We start from the raw sequence: 19,668 nt of genomic DNA, 5'->3' as shown, positions 1-19,668 counted from the left end.
CTCTACGTGTCGATCAACCGTTGCCAGCACAACGAAGGCTCACGAAGAAGATCGTGAGGAAGAAACAAGTCTAGATCTCGCCTTCAACACCAAAGTTTGTGAAGCGATCAATAATCCGAGTAACCACAACCAAACAAAAGCAATCAAAGATCGGGCCAGCGTACCACTACGACGTGCGCATGGTACGGGCACGCGTGTCAGAGACGATGGCTGTCTTGTCGGCCGTCGGAGACGTAGCGCCAACGCGACCGACCCAAGCCATGCATGCTTTCACTCCACTGACCCCCGGCCGGGCGTCTCGCTCGGGCTCATCCGATCCGAGCGTGGTAGCTGGCGGCTTCCCTCCGCCATTACTCGCGCCGAGACGCCGCGACCCTCCCTGGCATCCAAGGAACCGCGCGGCAGCGGCCGGCGTCATGTGTTCCGGGAGCCCGGAGTAAATGGATGCCCCCGGACAGACCTCGCCGCCGGGGCGACGCGCGTACGGGCGCAACCGCCGCCGTACCGTGAGAATTTAGTGCCGTGCGCACGCAGCACGCGGGCGCACAGCGCGCGACTATGCGCACACGCAGGCTGGCCGGCCGTGTCGCTCCAGATCGGATCGGCATCGGCTGCAGCCATTCAATGCCGGCGATCGAGTCGACCACGGTGGAGGCCACCGGGAGTAAAATGGACGTCGTCTCCGGCAGTGTGAAGTCAGTGCCAGTCACTCGTAAGTATCTGGGGTATTTTTCGGACGTACCGAGGTACCTGTAGCAAGGCTGATCCGAGGGGCTAGTAGGACCATGCTAGCACCTGTCATGTCGCTGTATAGTGTAAGTACCTCGCTTTGGCTGGACCATGTGAAGCTACATACGACGACGACGACGGCGACCGATGATTGCGCAGTGGAAAGGAGCACCAACCTCCTCTTCATCTTCATGATGATGAAATCACGACCTCTGAATCACAACTCAGGGGCTGCGTCCTTTCCACTCCCAACCAAGAATCTTATCAGCTAGCAGCTGTGGCTATAACTGTTACCAACCCTAGGAAATTGTCGAGGCTCACATGAGCTTATGAGATGCTGTTCCGGACCACAGGAGGGTGCATTTGGCATTTGCTTAGGCTTTCAGCAATGGCTCGCCTGTTGGGCAATAGCTACAGCCTACGGGGTCTCACAGAATGGCCACTTCAGCTACTGCGACTAAACCCCAGCCCACTATCGATCACACTACTCACACCCTCAAAATCTACACTACTTTTCATAATCTCTTCCCTTATCATGCATCTTACCGGTGTGCCCTAATTCTACATCGGTGCATTGCTTAAAGAAACCACCCAGATAGGACTACAAGTATACCAATATAAAACAGATTCAGTAAAATGAGTATCCACAGTATGTAATGTGCCTCCGACATTACATCACCAAGAATTATTTTTCGCCAATTAGCCATCACATGTCTTGACTAACAAAAAAATGACTTGACTGCATACGCTTGCATTTCTGTTCACTAACTTACAATGAGTTTGTCAACATGATTGCTACTACAAAAATATGACAAAACGCAATTTCCTATAAAAGAAAGTTATCAAATCAAAATCCATGGTGTTTGCAAAAACTTTTAGTCTAAAACTGAGCTCAAACTAGCAAGTCCCTCACAATTTTGTTCGGTTGCTTCTGGAAAATCTACAATTTGCTCCATACAGTTATGAAGTGGCAGCCAGTGAGGTGCAGTAAACTTAATCCAGTCACGGTATGGTGCCAGTAAAAGCAAGAAATTACATCCAAAAAGTTGGAGAGGTAAAACAGTGGCCAACAAGTTCAAATCCGAAATATATGCCATTGTCATCCACCACAAAAGACAAACGTATACAAGATAAAATGACATGCTAAGAAAGCATTTTTTTTAAATGAAGGCAAAAGATTTGCCCCATCTATTAAATAAGGAGAATAGAGAGTTCACTTGTGTTACAACACACTCCAAGAATACAAAGCGGATTACTCTTCAGGTGTAATTGAATTTTTTGCGCCGGCGGTTGCCTAGTGAGCCACCTCCTCTTTGAAGATGTTTAGGAGAATCGATGGCGGTGCACTTCTTTCACCCCAAACAATCCAAGAGGTTAACACTACAAGAGATGCCATTGTGCTCCTGTTGGGGGAGCCGCAGTCCGTAAGTCCAATCCACCACTCGTTTGTAGAATGTCGCAAGGTCCATGAAGATGTATCTATGCAGTCAAGCTGCAGCCAGGCCTTGAGCATGTCCTAGAGTCTCGTTGTGAACCGGCACTTAAAGAGTAGGTGGTCGACGGTTTCGTTCTCTCGCTTGCAGAGGAGGCAAAGACCACAATTTGTCCATCCTCTCTTGGCAAGCCTATCTGCTGTCCAAATCTGGTTTTGCATGGCAAGCCAAGCAAAGAATTTTACTTTTGGCGGGGCCCAAGCCTTCCAAATCATGTGTTCCATCAGCGAGCAGATCAGGCCAAGGAATTGTGCCTTGTAGGCGGACTCCGTTGAGTAGAGGCCATTATCTATATGTTTCCAGACGATGTCATCCACCACGTCGTCGAGAAGTGGAAGTCGCGGATGCTTGCCCATAGCTGAATGACTTGGTGGAAATGTGTGAACGAGAAGGTTGCAAATCTCTTTATTTGGAAACCCATGCGTAGAGCTTCTCTCGTCTTCCAAGTTTTCCTCGACGATGCCTCATAGATGAGGGGCACAGTATCCTTGGGCTTCATATTATGCACCCAAGGGGGCTTCCCAAAAGGACGTGCACGCACCATTGCCGACGGTAATGGTTGTGAAGGAGTAGAACAAGTTGTAGTCCTTGTCATCACACGAGTTGCCCAAACCCGCCCACATTTTTGTTGGCTCCTTCCACTTGAACCATAGTCATCTCAATCTTAGTGCCCTCCCAAATTTCTTCGTGTTGAGCACACCGAGGCCCCATATTTTAGTGGTCTGCACACCGTGTTCCAGTTAACCTTGCACTTGGCACCGGTTGTCTTGTCCGTTCCCGCCCATAGGAAGGCCTTCTGGAGCTTGGTGATGTTCTGCAGGGTGGGCGGACATTGCGGAAGGAAAAACCTAACATCAAGTTTATACTCCCTAAGTGACTTAGAACTGATGTTGTATTCAATTTCCGTGAATTAGTTAAACACCAAGCTATACTATTAAGTCCTATCATATGATAGTTATGCCCAGCCAAGGCAAAGCAGCTAGCTATTCAGCTTGGTATGAGAATAGTAACTGCAAATTTGCAATCCCTTTGTGGATAGAACAATACTACAACATGATGATTGACATGATTATGACGAAATGACGCATGACTTTGTTCGAACAATATGTTGGTAAGAATATCACTGGCAAGAACTGGAAACGTCCATGAACCATGAGAATATCAGGACAGGCGAACTTCACAGTAGAAAGGCCTCACTAGGTGAGCATATAAAACGTTTTGACTTCCAGTCCAGAGGCCATGTTCTTCTGTTTAAGGGATATTAACTGCTTTGAACAATGTCTTTTGATTACTAAGAGAAATTGACACCCATAGAAGAATGTTGACCCTTGATCAGCCACTATCTCCAAATTTACAGAACATTGTTGCTGACATCCAGGGTCATGTCAGAAACACTCTATGGTACCTTACGGGTTTAAAAAATCATCCTTTGTATTCCATTAGTTAAATTTCAAACAATTAAATCTGGTATGCTAAGAATTTCAAATACATAGATGCCAAATACATACCGATGCATCTATGGTTTAGATGGGACAACAACATCTTTTCAGTCCAAAATAAGCACAACATGTTCAGGGGGTATATGTTGTGGAGAATACAGAAAGTGACTTGTACACCTAACTGCAAATATTTATGAACTTCATTGTTCAGATTCAAGCTTTAATAATCAACAAGTTGAAGTAGTGTACATTGATGGTGCAGAAGCAATATGCATTAACAAAGGCTAAGTAGTAAGGTTATAGGTGTTTCTGACATGATCAATATAGGTGTTTGCAAAGCATTATACACCCGATTATGTAGGTGTTTGCAACAACTTATAGTCAAACACTAAAAATAAGCTCAAATTAAAATGTCCTCGCAATTATTATTATTTTTGGTTGCTTATGGAAAATCTGCAAATCTCTCCATGCAGTTTTGAAGTCGCAACCAATGAGGTGCAGTATTCTTAACTCAATAACAATATGGGGGCAGTAAAACAAGAAATTACAAAAGCATAGAAGATGATGAGGTAAAACAATGGCCGAGTTCAATTGCAGATAAAACAGTTTTCCTGCAATGTAGACGTCACCAACTGTTTCGAAACACCAAAACTAGTCCATAAACCTGAAATGATCTTCAGTTTAAGGCATACTCCCTCCATTCGCGAATAATTGTACATCTAGCTTTTGTCTTAAATCAAAGTTTTTAAAACTTTGACCATTTTTTTAGGGAAAAGTAAAAGTATTTATGACACTAAATTAGTATCACTAGATCCGTTTTGAAATGTACTTTGATAATATACCAATTTGATGTCATATATGTTACTACTATTGTCAAGAAAGTTGATCAAAATTTTAAAACTTTGACTTAGAACAAAAGCTAGATGTACACTTATTCGCGGACGGAAGGAGTATTAACTGCCGTGGAGAATGTCTTTTGGCTACTAAGAGAAATCGATGCCCATAGAAGAATATTTACCTAAATACTCACTCAATGTCTCCAAATTTACAAAATATCGCTCCTTGACATTCAGGGTCATGTCAGGAACAATCTATTACTCCTTTTTACGAGCCATACTAAATTTAAAGTAAGTGCAGCATGTTTAGGAGGGTAACGTTGTGGAGAACACAGAAAATGACTTGTACACCTAACTGCAAGCGTCTACTCCCTCTATCTCAGTTTACAAGTCTTGCACGTGTACCTAGGTCATTAATTTGACCAACTTAATAAGAGGCATACATTACAAAAAATATATCATTAGAAAGTTTAGATATTCTATTTTCTAATGATATAATTTTTGTGTTAAACAATTTATTTTATATAAGTTAAATTGACGACCTACATATACGCGCAAGCATTGTAAACTGAGATGGAGGGAGTATGAACTTTGATTGTTCAGCTTCAAGCTTTGCTAATCAACAAGCTGAAGCAATGTAAACTAATGGTCCATTATTCGTGCATTTAAGGGGGTGCAGAAGCGAAACATTGCACCATACATTAACGAAAAAAGGTAAATTATTATAAACCATATTATATAGGTGTTTGCAAGAACTTATAGTCAAAGCTCAAACTAACAAGTCCTCAAAAAAATCAGTTGCTTCCGGAAAATCTGCAATATTCTCCATGCAGTTTTGAAGTGGCAACCAAATAGATACAGTAAACTGAACCTAGTAACAGCATGGAAACAGTAAAACAAGAGATTTCCGTAACATATATAGAAAATGATGAGGTAACAAATGGTCAAGTTTGAACCTGCAATGTAGACGCCATCAATTGTTACGGAACATGAAAACAAGACCGTAACTTCGTACTCCCTCCGATCCATATTACTTGTTGCTGGTTTAGTACAAAGTTAGTAAGCATATTGGGCTTACCTAAGGAAGCATATATTCGAGCGGAAGGAGTACATAACTTTGTAATAAGCACACACAATCGATCACCTAAGGAAGCAACTTCAGAGCTTCTAAGAACTCACCGTTAAGCAGCGGTTCTGCCAAGGTTGCCGTGGCGTTGGCGTTCCCGCTCGCCCGATAGGAAAATTAGGGGCGGTCGCATCCACGGACTTGGTAAAGACCCCAGTTGAGTTGGGAAAATCGGGCTGGTGGGAGGCGCCCCTATGTATCACTTATAGCGAGATGTAGGGATCCCTCACATCAAGGCGAGCGCCAGATGGGCCGGCCTAGCTCACTAGAGCCAACCTCATTTTTTTCCTTTTTTCGAGTTTTTTGTTTTTGTTTTTTAGCTTTCTTTGTTTACTTCCATATATTCTAAATAAATGTAGTACAAAAAACACAGTAAATAAAAACATTTGAAAAAAATGTTAAATATGTATAGAGAAAATGTTTCTCATGTATACAAAAAATGGAATGTCTATGAATTTTTTTGATCATGTATTTTAAAAATCTTAAACAATCATTTGAAAAAAGTTAAACAAATATTTGAAAAATCTCAATCAAGCATTTGAAAAATGTTAAAATGTGTATAGAGAAAATGTTGACCATGTGTTCAAAAAAATGTTAATCAAGCATCTGAAAAGGGAAAATGTGTATAGAAAAAATGTTGACCTTGTATTATTTTTTAATCTTGTATTTGAAAAATTCTAATAATTTTTTCTGAAAATAATAATATTTTTTTGACCATGTATTTCATTTTTTAATCTTGTATTTTAAAACGTAATCAAGCATTTGATGTATGAAAAAATATTAACCATGTATATAAAAAATAAACCTGTATTTAGAAAATGTTAAACGTGTATTTAAAAATATATTCTTGACATATATAAAAAATGTAGAATGAAAACCAAAAGAAAAAAACAATGGAAAAGAAATAAAGAAAACCAAGAAAAAAGGAAAACCGAAGCCAAGTGTAAAAGTAATGGAAAACAGCGAATACTGATACAGAAAGAAAGAAAATAGAAGAAAACCGTTGAAAAGTAAGAAAAAAAAAGAAAAATGGGAACGAAAAGAAAAACTAAAGAAAACCATAAAGAAACAAAGAAAACGCAAGGAAAAAAAACAAGTATAACAACAAAACAAGGAAACCAAAAGAAAACTGAAAAGAAATAAGAAAACCAAACAAAAGACTAAAGAAAAACACAAAAAAACAAATGAACATACCAATGGACGAACGAACAAGTAACGCGCTATTGGGCCGCCGCGTACGCGTGCGTGATGTAGGAAAGTTTCAGGTGAGACGAACAAGTAACTCTTCTTATCCTCCACATTTTATAGAAAAATAAACATTAGCCTAGACTCAATGGAAAAAATTCTATGATGTAAATCAAAGGGCATCTCTTTTTCTATTCCTATGCATAGAATTTGAGATGCATGCCATCTCATTTTCTATGACTTTTCTATGATTTTCTAATCCTATGAATCAAAAGAGGCCTGAGTTTCTGCGATCCTCACGGCTGCGTGAGTTCTTAGGCGGCCAATCAAGAAGCCCGCCACCGGCGAGGTCTGCGGTTTAGGGCTTTGCCATGGCGGGGAGTCGGCGGCCGGCTCTCGCCAGATGGGAATGGAACTTCGATGGGAAAAATTGGCGGACCCACCATTGGCGCGAGCTGGGGCGGCCGCCCCGGGTCGCCGGTGGCGAAAAATTGAACCCCCGTTACATATTCTTCCTCCTCGTTTCCTCCGGCGAGCGATTCATGGTGGTGGCGGCGACATTGGCGTTGTTCTCTGTTTACGCATGACTCTAGCCAATCCAAGGGGTACGTGAGCAGTTTGAGGGAGGACGAGATTTGGGCTCGAATGCAGAACTGGGCTGCGTTAGACGTTACTACAGGCCCAAATGCCCAATCGACAGGTCTGCTCGTCAAACAAAAAAATCCCCAATCGATCCTAGTCGTTCCCCAATTCCCCTTACGACCTAGCCACTGCAGCGGTACTGCACCGCCGCCTGACGCCGCCTCACGCTGCTCCGCGCCTCCGTCGACACCCGACACGCCGATGCCTCGCGACCTCCGCCAGTGTTGGACGTTCCCGCCGCTCCTTCGCCACTCCGTGCGGTACCGCCGCGGCGCCACGCCCCGCTGCTCCGTGCTGCTGTTGTCTCTTGTCTCACTGTCTGCCGCCTGCATTGATGGATTCTGAAATTTCCGATGAAGAGGCAGCTTGGCTAGCTGCTGAAGAAGCTGAAGCTGAGGCTGGGGCTCTAGCTTTGGTTCTGGCGGTGGCAACGGATGGTACAGTCAGGTCAACCAACCGGAAGCGACCACATGATTCCAAGAACAAGCATCATCAGCATGTATCCTCTTCAGTTCTTCTAGTCTCCTTTGATATGTTCAGTACTGGACATGTTAGTTGGATAGGAACAGTAGACTGGCAGCAGGACACTGATTTTTTTACCATTTGATCTTGAAAAAATCTTTCGATTGCACACGATATGTTAGTTTACTAGTGTTTAAGACATGTTTTATATTTTTTTTGTTGAATGTTATGAGTTTTGATTGAATAGAGTTGTATTTGTATCGAAATTTTTTTAGACCGTAAATATTCGCCCCGGCTAACTTTAATTCCTGGGTCCGCCACTGGAAAAAAAGTTGGCTAGAGAACACGGGCCTCGAAATGTACTGGGCTTACCTGGCCGTTGATAGGCTGTACCTGCCGCGGAAAAAAGAAGTTAGGCTGTACGTGCACAGACCGGACACCGTCATTTTCCGCCAACTGGTCCAGAGTTTTTTCCAAAAGAAAAATAAGAACATTCTGGGTCGGAGACCCGTGGTATCCCCCTCCGCCTCCGCCCCGGCCAATCTCCCAACCGACACGCGAAGCCGAGCCAGCAGCCCCGCCAAACCCTCCCTCCGGCGACCCCGGCGATCTACTCCCACGGAGACGGCCGCCGCGTCTCCAGCTGCCGCGCTCTCTTCCCACCGTACGCCCCCCCCCCCCCTCCCCCGTCCCCTCTACTCCTGGCCCAGGCGTCTCGTGCCGGCCTCTGATCTAGCTCGTCCAGATCCGCCCGGTAGATCTGGCGGGATCTCGTCCCCTCCGGAGTCCGGGGTTCGATCTACCGGTTGCTCCTAGGACGATTTGCTGCTTGGCTGGCGACGAAGCCGAGTGGGTGGATCGGGCCGCGTGACAGACAGCTTCGCGCCCAATTGCGGGGGATCACGACGTTTCTTATCCCAATCGTAGTGGTTTAATCGCGTGTTCTGGTTTAGCAGTTTGCTGGCAGTGACTCGAATCGTGCTCGAGGGGAAATTGTGCCTGCTGTTGAGCTTGGTTGGGCGGGCAAGCTAGCTAGTCCTCGGGCTACTACGTGGGCTGTTTGATTGAGTGATCGGAGGTGGATGGGTGTATTTGTATTGTTGTTGTGATGTAGATTTATGCAGGACAATTGTAATGAGTTTTCATTTTGAAAACATACCGGCACGTGGAGTTGTGTGTTGAACAGATTGGCAGTCTGTCAGTTGTGCATTTATGCATGGGGATTGTGGATCATTTGCATAGTTCATCATATGATAGGTCCGTGTGATCGGCCGTATCTAATGCTTTGGGTACTCAAAGCAGGAGTGGGTTTATGCATGGTTCCTTTTCTCTGTATGGCTCTTAAGTAATGGTGTTGCACCTTCACTTTTTAAACCCATGCTACTAATGAAGATGTGTTGTACGTGAACTGAGTACTTTAGCTTGGTAATGTTCCGGCTGCACCTTCGAACTTTATGTAACTAATGAAATATGTGTTGTGAACTAAGTAATTTAGCAGGCGTTTGATTTTCTTAGGGGATACACAAATGGGTTGTGTTTGTCAGTTTTGTTAGTTATATGAATATGTCTAGCATTCTGATGCAAACTTTGTAGAATTTAAATCATACGGTATTTGAATTTCTTGTATATGCCATTTTTAGTTGCCATTAAATACTTGTTAATCAAGTTAGAAGCACCTTGCTAGTGATTCCTTTTGTGAATTTGAATGATGAACAAGTTGTTCCATTAGGATTGCTACTGTCAAATGACATGGATTACTTGATTGTTGGCCACACTTTGTTTATTAATTGACTAGAAATTTTGATATGTGCTGTGCTTAATGTATATCGAATCAAAAGCTGAAGCTGGACTACGACTGAAGCACTCATTCACTGCTTTGCCTTGCAGGTGCCTTTATTGGCTATCAACTATATAGTTTGTAGTGGTTTCTGGTGTTCTTCGCAAAATGGTGAAGCTGACAATGATAGCACGTGTCACCGATGGCCTTCCGCTGGCAGAAGGGCTGGATGACGGGCGGGATCAGAAGGATTCTGATTTCTACAAGCAGCAAGCTAAACTTCTTTTCAAGAACTTGTCAAAGGGGCAACATGAAGCCTCACGGATGTCAATTGAGACTGGATCATACTTTTTCCAGTATCCTTTGTTAATTGTAGTCTATTTTCTGTTCGAGGAAGATGCTTGATCCTAGGTATTATATTTAGACATGCAATGACATATATTATATATATTCAGATTCGTACATACTCTGCATGCTTTCGCTAGCCAGAATCTGTATTGTTTTGTTGACAATATTTGTTGACTAATCATGGACTACATTTAAACAAGCAGCGACACTGATACGATACCCGGTCTTGATATTTCTGGTATACTAGTCATACTGTTCTTGCTATTTGTGTGCAAGGTCATCTACCTTTGCTAAGTTTTTTTATTAGAGGCTTCTATGATATTATACATATATTTTTAGCATGTATTGATTTTTTTTACATTTGTTGTGGTATGTTCTTGTTCCACCTTAATCAGATATGCAGTTACATCATTGAAGGCCGAGTATGCTATCTAACAATGTGTGACCGTTCTTATCCAAAGAAACTTGCATTCCAGTACTTGGAAGATCTGAAAAATGAATTCGAGAGAGTCAATGGGAGTCAAATTGAAACTGCTGCAAGGCCTTACGCTTTCATTAAGTTCGGTATGATTTTTAAATTTCTACTTCACTTGCAAGCATCATTTTCATAAACCCTCTCAAAGTTCTCACTCACCCTCTCAGTCTCAAGTTCTACTGTTTGATAACCTATGTTTCTTTCTATTTAGATACATACATACAGAAGACTAAGAAACTGTATTTGGATACCAGAACCCAGAGGAACATTGCGAAATTGAACGATGAGCTCTATGAGGTGCATCAAATCATGACTCGCAATGTTCAAGAAGTTCTTGGTGTTGGTGAAAAGCTAGATCGTAAGTCCGGAAATCTCTCTTGCTTGTACTGCTTCATAGACTCTCCCTGGCATGAGAAACGGGTAGATGTTTGTATCATGGATTAATTACATCAAATTTATTATCCAGGAGTTATCCTTCTAATAGGCCTTAATTACTACTTGTCTTAAAAAGCTTCATACTATATTATTATTTCCTTAGCTTTACTTCTGGTGCACTCTGTATTTTTTTGCGTTCTACAAGATGCTTCCCATATCTCCCTTTTCACCTCATTCCAGTGCATTGGAAGGTTTGAAATTGGCAAGTAACTGTTTACTATTCCGTGTTTCTATTTTTGCAGAGGTTACTGAAATGTCAAGTAGGTTGACATCTGACACGAGAATCTATGCTGATAAGGCAAAGGATCTCAATCGCCAGGTAATCTATGTGCTGAATGCATATGCTGTTTTGATCATTTGTTAGTTCAAATGAATTTGAGCATTTTCTCCATAGTAGTCAGGAATATCACATAATTATCAATTTCATCAGCCTGAGTTTTGCCCTTGAAGCATCAAAAAAATGTATGTTCCATGGACGAAAAATACTCTCTAATTTTTGGTTGACTAGAGTAAGTTTATATGCTTCCAACACATCTGTTGTTATTAGGTTGACAGTTCACAGGCATACCCTGTGTTAGCAAAATGGCATTTCTCGATTCTTACTACCTAGGTAAATCTGATAAATTTTTATAAGGTAAATCTGATAAATTTTTATAAGGCAAGTATTTGCAGTTGCAGTGTCTGTCATGACTTTGTGTCCTTGATGGAAGTCTTAATGATTACTCCCTCCGTTTCGAATTACAAGATGTTCTAACTTTTCCTGAATCAGATGTATATAGACGTGTTCTAGTGTGTTCACTCATTTCAGTCTGTATGTAGTCTATATTGAAATATCCAAAATGTCTTATAATTGGGAACTGAGGTGACACTTTATTAGCTTCGTTATCCACATTTATTTTTAGCCCCCAATTTGCATCATGATCTCTGTATTTCTAAAAAAATTGCAATCATGTACTCCCTCCGTTCCTAAATATTTGTCTTTTTGGTGATTTCAAATGGACTACCACATACGGATGTATATAGACATATTTTAGAGTGTAGATTCACTCATTTTGCTCCGTATGTAGTCACTTGTTGAAATCTCTAGAAAGACAAATATTTAGGAACGGAGGGAGTATTATGTTTAGTGTTTTGACTTTTATGTGAATCGTGCTGCTTCTTGGTTTCAGGCCTTCATTCGGAAGTATGCTCCCGTTGCCATTGTGATTGGGGTTGTAATAATACTGTTCTGGGCCAAGAACAAGATATGGTGATTCCACTAAACAAGGAAGCTGGCCTGTTATAACACTGGAGAAAGAAATTCTGGATCAAGCGATGCTTCGATGACTTGTATCCCGTATCTGCCCGTTCAAGCGAGTAGTTTGAAGCCACCTTTACACCTCGTTACAAGCAGCTATTCAAGTGAATGAATTCGTTGGTTGTAGTATAGACCATATGGCGGACTTGATTTTGTGAACCCTGGGAACCGTACATACAAGAGCTCTGTAGAGTCGAGTTTTCGATATCGGGATCGATTTATATTTTGTTGTGTCAACTCATGTAAGAATTCAGGCTGATGAAACTATACAGTACTCCATTGCTCCCGCCCTTGACTGCATAATGTGCCATGTTCGACAGCATTCTTGTGTGCGACGATGAAAGTTGGACAGCATAATATGCATGGTACACTCTAGCATTGGTCTTGTCTTATCTCAGCATGATCTTCTCTATACCATTGGGTATGTGGAGATTATTGAGCCTGGCCTGCGACGGCAGCTGCAAGGAATGCTACAGTCATTGGTGAGCGTTGCGTCTGATGATTCTTTCCTTGCAATCGCGGGCAACTCATCTAAAAGGAATGCGGGCTCCTTTCAGCGCGCCCAAGTGAATGACATAACAGGGTTTCGTGACGGTAGCATATATGTTTGACACGACAGGAGCTGAAGATTTCGGCACATGTATGCGTGCAGTCACTGAAGACATGATTATTACTACTAGTGTATTACAGAGTGAGTCCCTGCCAGGTGCTAACTTCCGATTCATTTCAGTCACTGTATGCGACGCGAATGACATGACAAGCCTTTTTCTGATTGATGTCCCATGGAACATTCGCCCCGCCCGTATGTTGCAGAGGCTAGCTACTAGGCTACTAGCTAGCTTCCGACGCGAAAAAAAGATGAAGAAAGGGGAATGAAATCAGTAGCTGTGTAGGCTCGCAGCCTGCCGATCCGATCGGTCTTCAGAGCAGGACTTCACATCACCCTGCCGCGACTCCCTCTCTGCGGACGACGAATCAAGAGGAGAGGACGATGTCAGATACTGTTTACGCTTCGATCAATCGGTTGATCACGACGAGGGCTTAATCGAGGAAGAGGGCCAGGCCTACCTAGGAGGTGGGATCGGATTCGGCGGGGAGCTGCTGCTGCGGCGGCGGCGGCGGGTCCTGGTGGTCCTGGAGGAGCGCGTGGGTGTCGTGGATCCGGGAGCGGGTGGCGGCCACCACCCGCTTGAGCCGGCGCCGCTTGCCGTAGTTCTCCTCCAGGCGGCGCTGCAGCTCGGCGGCGCGCGCCCGCGCCCGCTCCAGCTCCGCCAGCGCCTCGGCCAGCCGCGCCCGCGCCGCCGCCAGCCGCGCGTCCGCCGCGGCCTCCCTCCGCCGCAGCTCCGCCGCCAGCGCCCACGGCGGCCGGCTCGCGTGCCCGGGGCGCCGCCCCTCGCACATCCTCCTACCCTCCGCGTCGGTCGCCTCGCGGGGAAGGAGAAGAAGGCCAAGTGGGGGCAAAGAAGTGGGCTTTGGTTGGGGTGGGTGCGGGGAAGGGAAGGGAAGGGCGGACGCTCCCCCTTTTCACTTGCGGGCTTGGCGTGCCTTGCCTGACAGCGACGACGCACGGACACGAAATCCGTCCCCATTATCGACGCGATTCTTTCCGTTTCCTGCAAACTCCCCATGGAATTGGCAGTACGACTGATTATTGGCGATCGGCGGACGGTGCAGCATCCATCATCCCGTCCTCTTCCCGTTGCCTGCAATTATTGGGCATTATTTCTTCCACCGTACCTTCCAAACAAACAATGGCGAGACTCAAGATTGGGCAGCTAACTAGTACTGATGGAACAAGTCTTTTTTTTAAGAAAACCATGTACTCTAATAACTTATTAAAATGCGACAACCATTGCCGGTCCAATGGTTATGATCAAAGATTCAAAAAAGTAGACAAGGTAGTTGTTAAAACTAAAAATTGCAATGAAATCTTTCGGACACCTCTTCTCCGTGCTAATAACTTGTTGAAAGATGAAATTCTACCAAGGCTTCAACTAAGATATTGCAATCAGACCGGAGCGGCGGCGTTACCGCTCTTACATTTGCATGAACTTGACTACCGATACAGATTCCAGGTGAGCTCCTTGGCTTGCCCATCTAAAGAGATGGAAAGTTTTGAGCAATGAATGCACCTGGGCTGGTGATGATCCCCTGAAAGCAGTGGCGATTCTACTGGGCATGCTTCAACAGGCTCAAGCCTGCCCTCTGAAATTGGAAAACGAAAATTTACTACTAGTTCCTAGCCCATCTCAGCCCACTGTCTAGTGTCTAGCCTGCTGTTTACCCGTTCCAACCCTTGTACTGAGAAGTTGAGCCAGCCCTTCATTTTCATCCAAGATTCGCCACTGCCTGAAAGTGCAGACTGTCAAACCACAATCTTCGCCGTAGTGTCAAGGAAAGACCATACCAGCAAAAACACCAAGGTGCACTAACAAGAAGTCTAACAGATCCGAAAGATCAGTTCTACAAGGGCAAGAACTCTAAATCTTTTCCAATTATTGATGAGATTCCTTCCATTTATTGCAAAGTCCAGATGAAATTCGTACGAATGATTGTTGGTGATCGGTGAATGGTGAAGCATCGACCATCTCATCCTCTTGTTGCCTGCAATTATTGGGTATAATATCTTCCACCACACATTCCAAACACGACGAGACTCAAGATCAGGCAACTAACCACTAATGGAACTAGTTTTCTTTTCTTTTGAGAAAACCCCGTAACGTTGTTCAAATGCAACAACCATTAAAGGTTCAATGCTTATGATCAAAGACCCAAAAACATAGACAAAGTAACTGGTAAAACTAATAATTACAATGAAATCTCTTAGATACGTCTTCTTCGTGGTAATAATTTTTAAAAGACGAAATTCGACCAACGCTTCAACAAATACACTTAGATTAGACAGGAGTGGCGAAGCCACCAATCCTACATTTGCACGAAATTGATTACCGATAGAGATTTCAGAGAGCCCCTTGAGTAGCCCATCTAAAAAGATGGAAATATTTAATCGATGAATGGACTTGGGAGTGTAGATGTTGAAGCATAAGATCTTCGCCTTAGCGCTAAGGAAAGATTCCAACTCTAAAAAAAATGTAACAACAAAAACAGTGAGACGCACTAACAAAAAAGGAACATATCCGAAAGATCGGTTCTGCGAGGACAAGAACTCTAAATCCTTTTTGAATTTCTTGCAATGTCCAGATGAAATTCGTACAAATGATTATTGGAGATCCGTGAAAGGTGAAGCATCAATCATCTCGTCCTCTTCTTGTCGCCTGCAATTATTGGGTATAATTTCTTCCACTACACCTTCCAGACACGACGAGACTCAAGATCAGGAAACTAACCACTAATGGAACTAGTTTTTTTTCTTTTCTTTTGAGAAAACCCTGTAACTTTGTTTAATTGCGACAATCATTAAAGGTACAAAGCTTATGATCAAAGATCCAAAAAGTGGACAAAGTAACTACTAAAACTAAAAAATACAATGAATTTATCACATACATCTTCTCCATGGTAATAATTTATTAAAGAAGAAATTCTACCAACACCTCAGAAAAGACATTGAAATTTGGTCGGAGCGACAACGCCAGCACACATACATCTGCACATGAACTTGATTATCGATAGAGATTTCAAAGAGTCCCTTGAGTTGCCCATCTAAAATGATGGGAAGTCCTGAAAGATGAATGGACTTGGGCCGGTGATGACCCCCTTGAAGTGCAGACTATCGAATCACAATATTTTTACCCAAGGAAAGATTCCAACTCTACAAGAACACAATACTAGCAAAAGCACCGAGACGCACTAACAAAAAATCAACCGATCCCAAAAAACTGGTTCTGCAAGAACAAGAACTTTAAATCCTTCCCAGTTATTGGTGGGATTCTTTCCATTTCTTGCAAAGTGCAGATTATTCACGCGAATGATTATTCGTGATCGTTGAATGGTGCAGCATCGATCTTACCATCCTTTTCTTGTTGCCTGCAATTATTGCGTATAATCTCTTCCACCACACCTTCCAAGCAATGTCAAGATTCTAGATGAGGCAAGTAACCACTAATGAAACTAGTATTTTTTTCTTTTGAGAAAACCATGTAACTTTATTCAAATGCGACAAACATTACTTGTATAGTGCTTATGATCAAAGACCCCCAAAAGTAGACCAAGTAATTACTGAAACTAAAAGTTACATCGAAATCTCTAAGATACGTCTTCTTCGTGGTAATAATTTTTTAAAGAATAAATTCTATCAATGCTTCAACAATGACACTACAATTAGACCGGAGTGGCAACGCCACCACCTATACAATTGCATGAACTTGATTATTGATAGAGATTTTAATGAGCCCATGAGTTGACCATCTAAAATATGGAAAGTCTTGAGCGATGAATGGACTTGGGCCGGTGATGATCCCCTGGAAGTGCAGACGGTTGTCCTACAAGATCTTCACCGTGGTGCCAAGGATAGATTCGATCTCTAAAAATCATACAAGCAAAAGCACCGAGACGCACTATAAGTGAACATATCCGAAGATCGGTTCTGCGAGGACAAGAATTGTAATCCTTCCCAATTATTGATGGGACACTTTGCATTTCTTGCAAAGTCCAGATGAAATTCATATGAATGATTATTTGTGACCAATGAATGGTGAAGCATGGATCATCCTGTCCTCTTCTTGTTGCCTGCAATTATTGGGTATAATCTTTTCCACCACACCTTCCAAACAATTACGAGACTCAAGACCAGACAACTATAACCACTAATGGAACAAGTCCTTTTTTCTTTTAAGGAAACCTTTAAACTTTATTCAAATGTGAAAACCATTAGATGTAAAATTCTTATGATCAAAGACCCCCAAAAGTAGACTAAGTAACTGCTAAAACTAAAATTTACATCTCAAATACTTTTTCTCCATGGTAACAACTTTTTGAAGAAGAAATTCTACCAACACTTCAACAAAGACATTGCAATTATACCGGAGTGGTGACACCACCACTCATACATACCCATAGAGAATTCAGAGAGTCTGTTGAGTTGCCCATCTAAAATTGTAGAAAGTCTTGAATGCTGAATGGAATTGGGCCAGTGATGATTCCTTGGAAGTGAAGACCGCCGAATCACGAAATCATTCTGTAATGCCAAGGAAAGATTGCTTGTTTTTTGTTTCGCGAAAAACTATACCTACAGAAGTCCAAACACGATAAGACTTTACGACGATTTTTTTGGACAACAAGATACCCTAGAAGCTTCAGGGGAGGACAAGATGATCTATGACCCCACAAGCCAGGGTGGCATGCCCGGGGGTGGTGCGCCCCCTGTCTTGTGGGCCCGTCGTAGCTCCGTTTGCCCTAATTTCCAGCCTATAAATTCCCATATATTCTAAAACCCTCGGAGCGAGACCCGAAACAACTCTTCCTCCGCCGCAAGCCTCTGTTCGGAAGAGATCCCATATGGAGCCATGTCCCGGTACTCCATGATGAGCGTAAGTAGTTCCTTCAGGACCAACAGGTTCATAGTAGTAGCTAGATCTCTCTCTCTCTCTCTCTCTCTCTCTCTTGATCTTGAATACAATTATCTCCTCTGAGATCAATCCGATGCAATCGTTTGGGGTGTGTTTGTTGGGATTCGATGATTTATGATTACAATCAGATTATTCATTGAAACTATTTGAGTCTCTTGAGATCTATTTGCCGCGTAATTTTATAGCTTTGTATTTCTCTCCTATCTATCCATCTTGGCAAAGTTAGATTGATTTATCTTCAGCAAGAGATGTGCTTTGTAGTAGGTTTCAATCTTGCGATGATCTTTCCCTATGACAGGAGGGGCAAATGCACGTATTTGCACTGTTGCCATTAAGGATAAAACGAGGGGGTTCGATCATACTAATTGGTATTACTTTGTCTACATTATGTCATCTTGCTTAATGCGTTAATTTATTTATCATAAACTTAATAATTTGCATTAGCAATGCCATTAGTTGTTCTTCGGCCACGGGGAGGATGATCATACTATCACATCACCGACGGACCTGGCCGGCCCAACTAGAATAGTTTTTTGTCCCGGGAAACTAAGCTGATAACATGTGTCAGATCAAGACCCCTCTCTCTCTCTCACACATGAAAGCGAAACAGCCCGTGGAGGACAAAATTTCGTTTTACACGACAAAACAATTAGCATCTATGTCATGCATGCTGCAGCGTATCCTCTGTTCCGATGAAACCAAGGCAATGCGACACAAATCACATTTGGCGCCACACGGACGAATAGCCATACCATTGCCGCCATTGGCCAGCTGCTGCCGCTGCCTCCGGTCAGGGACAAGACGGGCTCGGGTGCCGACGGTGATTATGACGTATACATAATACTCCTACGTACTAACCTGATTACTCAGCTCTGTCCCTATATATACATGCAAAGCCAGAGCTAGCAGCACAACACACGAGCTGCATCCATACCACCACAGGACCCTTCCCCTTTAGCAACAAGCCAGTCATCTCGCTAGCTTTGCTGCTTACTCAGTCAGTGATCGATGGCGTCCAAGCAGATGCTCGTCGCCGTGGTCGCCGCGGCCACCCTGGCCGTGGCCTTCCTCCCGGGGCTCGCCGTCGCCACGGAGCACATGGTCGGCGACGACAAGGGCTGGACCCTCAATTTCAACTACTCGGCCTGGGCCGAGACCAAGCAGTTCGTCGTCGGCGACACGCTAGGTACATACCTCCATTAATCCTTTCGGGCCACGCGTACGCTTGATCGCTCCATTTTCTTTGGGACGCGAAACTAATTTCATGCGAACTATATCGATCGCAGTGTTCAAGTACAACAGCCCCGCCCACAATGTGGTGGAGGTGGGCGGGCCGGACTTCCTCAAGTGTAGCCAGCCGGCCAACGCCGTCATCTTGACCACCGGCGAGGACCGGGTCACGCTCGACAAGGCCGGACGCAAGTGGTTCTTCTGCGGCGTCGGGCAGCACTGCGAGGACGGCATGAAGCTCAAGATCACCATCCTCGAGACCGCCGCGCCGACTCCCCAGCCAGCCCCGACCAACCCTGCTGGCAAGCTGCAGGCGCGCTTCGGTGAGGCAGCGGCCGCGGTCACTGCGCTCGCCATGGCCATGCTCGTGCTCTAGGCCACCACAGTCCAACTCCATCCTCTTTACACATAGCTAGCTCAGCGATCGAGAGTGTTGCGTTGTGTGTTGGTTTTTGTGCGCGGTCGATCGTGCTGTTATTTTTTATGTTACAACCTTGTGCATTTGTGCCCCTCAAATTTTATTCGATCAAAGATATGTTCCACTTTTCTAGTAAAATATTAGAGGATGTTTGTTTCCAGGGATTTATTGGTCTAGGGACTTAAATAAGTCCCTATAAGTCCCATCTAAACCAAACAGAGGGACTAAAAGGGACTTAAAGTGGTCATTTG

At 43.7% G+C, this 19,668-nt stretch overlaps 3 protein-coding genes across 3 annotated transcripts; 2 read left to right on the top strand and 1 right to left on the bottom strand.

The window, feature by feature from the left end:
- Positions 1 to 8,386: 8,386 nt before the first annotated feature.
- LOC147973160 (25.3 kDa vesicle transport protein SEC22-1) lies at positions 8,387 to 12,530 on the top strand. The gene is made up of 6 exons (XM_087521943.1): positions 8,387 to 8,576; positions 9,800 to 10,045; positions 10,441 to 10,601; positions 10,724 to 10,870; positions 11,190 to 11,266; positions 12,117 to 12,530. The coding sequence occupies exons 2-6, from the start codon at positions 9,858 to 9,860 to the stop codon at positions 12,198 to 12,200; spliced, it is 657 nt and encodes a 218-aa protein (XP_087378069.1). The 5' UTR covers positions 8,387 to 8,576; positions 9,800 to 9,857; the 3' UTR covers positions 12,201 to 12,530.
- A 338-nt stretch (positions 12,531 to 12,868) lies between these two features.
- On the bottom strand, positions 12,869 to 13,942 carry LOC147973159 (uncharacterized). Its single transcript, XM_087524566.1, has 2 exons — positions 13,313 to 13,942; positions 12,869 to 13,205 (listed from the first exon to the last, which is right to left on the bottom strand). The coding sequence occupies exon 1, from the start codon at positions 13,643 to 13,645 to the stop codon at positions 13,313 to 13,315; it is 333 nt and encodes a 110-aa protein (XP_087380692.1). The 5' UTR covers positions 13,646 to 13,942; the 3' UTR covers positions 12,869 to 13,205.
- A 4,759-nt stretch (positions 13,943 to 18,701) lies between these two features.
- LOC147973158 (blue copper protein 1a-like) lies at positions 18,702 to 19,513 on the top strand. Its single transcript, XM_087524565.1, has 2 exons — positions 18,702 to 18,955; positions 19,056 to 19,513. The coding sequence occupies exons 1-2, from the start codon at positions 18,778 to 18,780 to the stop codon at positions 19,373 to 19,375; spliced, it is 498 nt and encodes a 165-aa protein (XP_087380691.1). The 5' UTR covers positions 18,702 to 18,777; the 3' UTR covers positions 19,376 to 19,513.
- Positions 19,514 to 19,668: the final 155 nt, after the last annotated feature.

The sequence above is a fragment of the Triticum urartu genome, chromosome 5A (assembly GCF_056163025.1).
Source record: "Triticum urartu cultivar PI428250 chromosome 5A, HENAU_Tu73, whole genome shotgun sequence".
Taxonomy (NCBI): domain Eukaryota; kingdom Viridiplantae; phylum Streptophyta; class Magnoliopsida; order Poales; family Poaceae; genus Triticum; species Triticum urartu.
The sequence above is the reverse complement of the archived record's forward strand: the minus strand, read 5'-3'. Positions and strand labels throughout refer to the sequence as shown.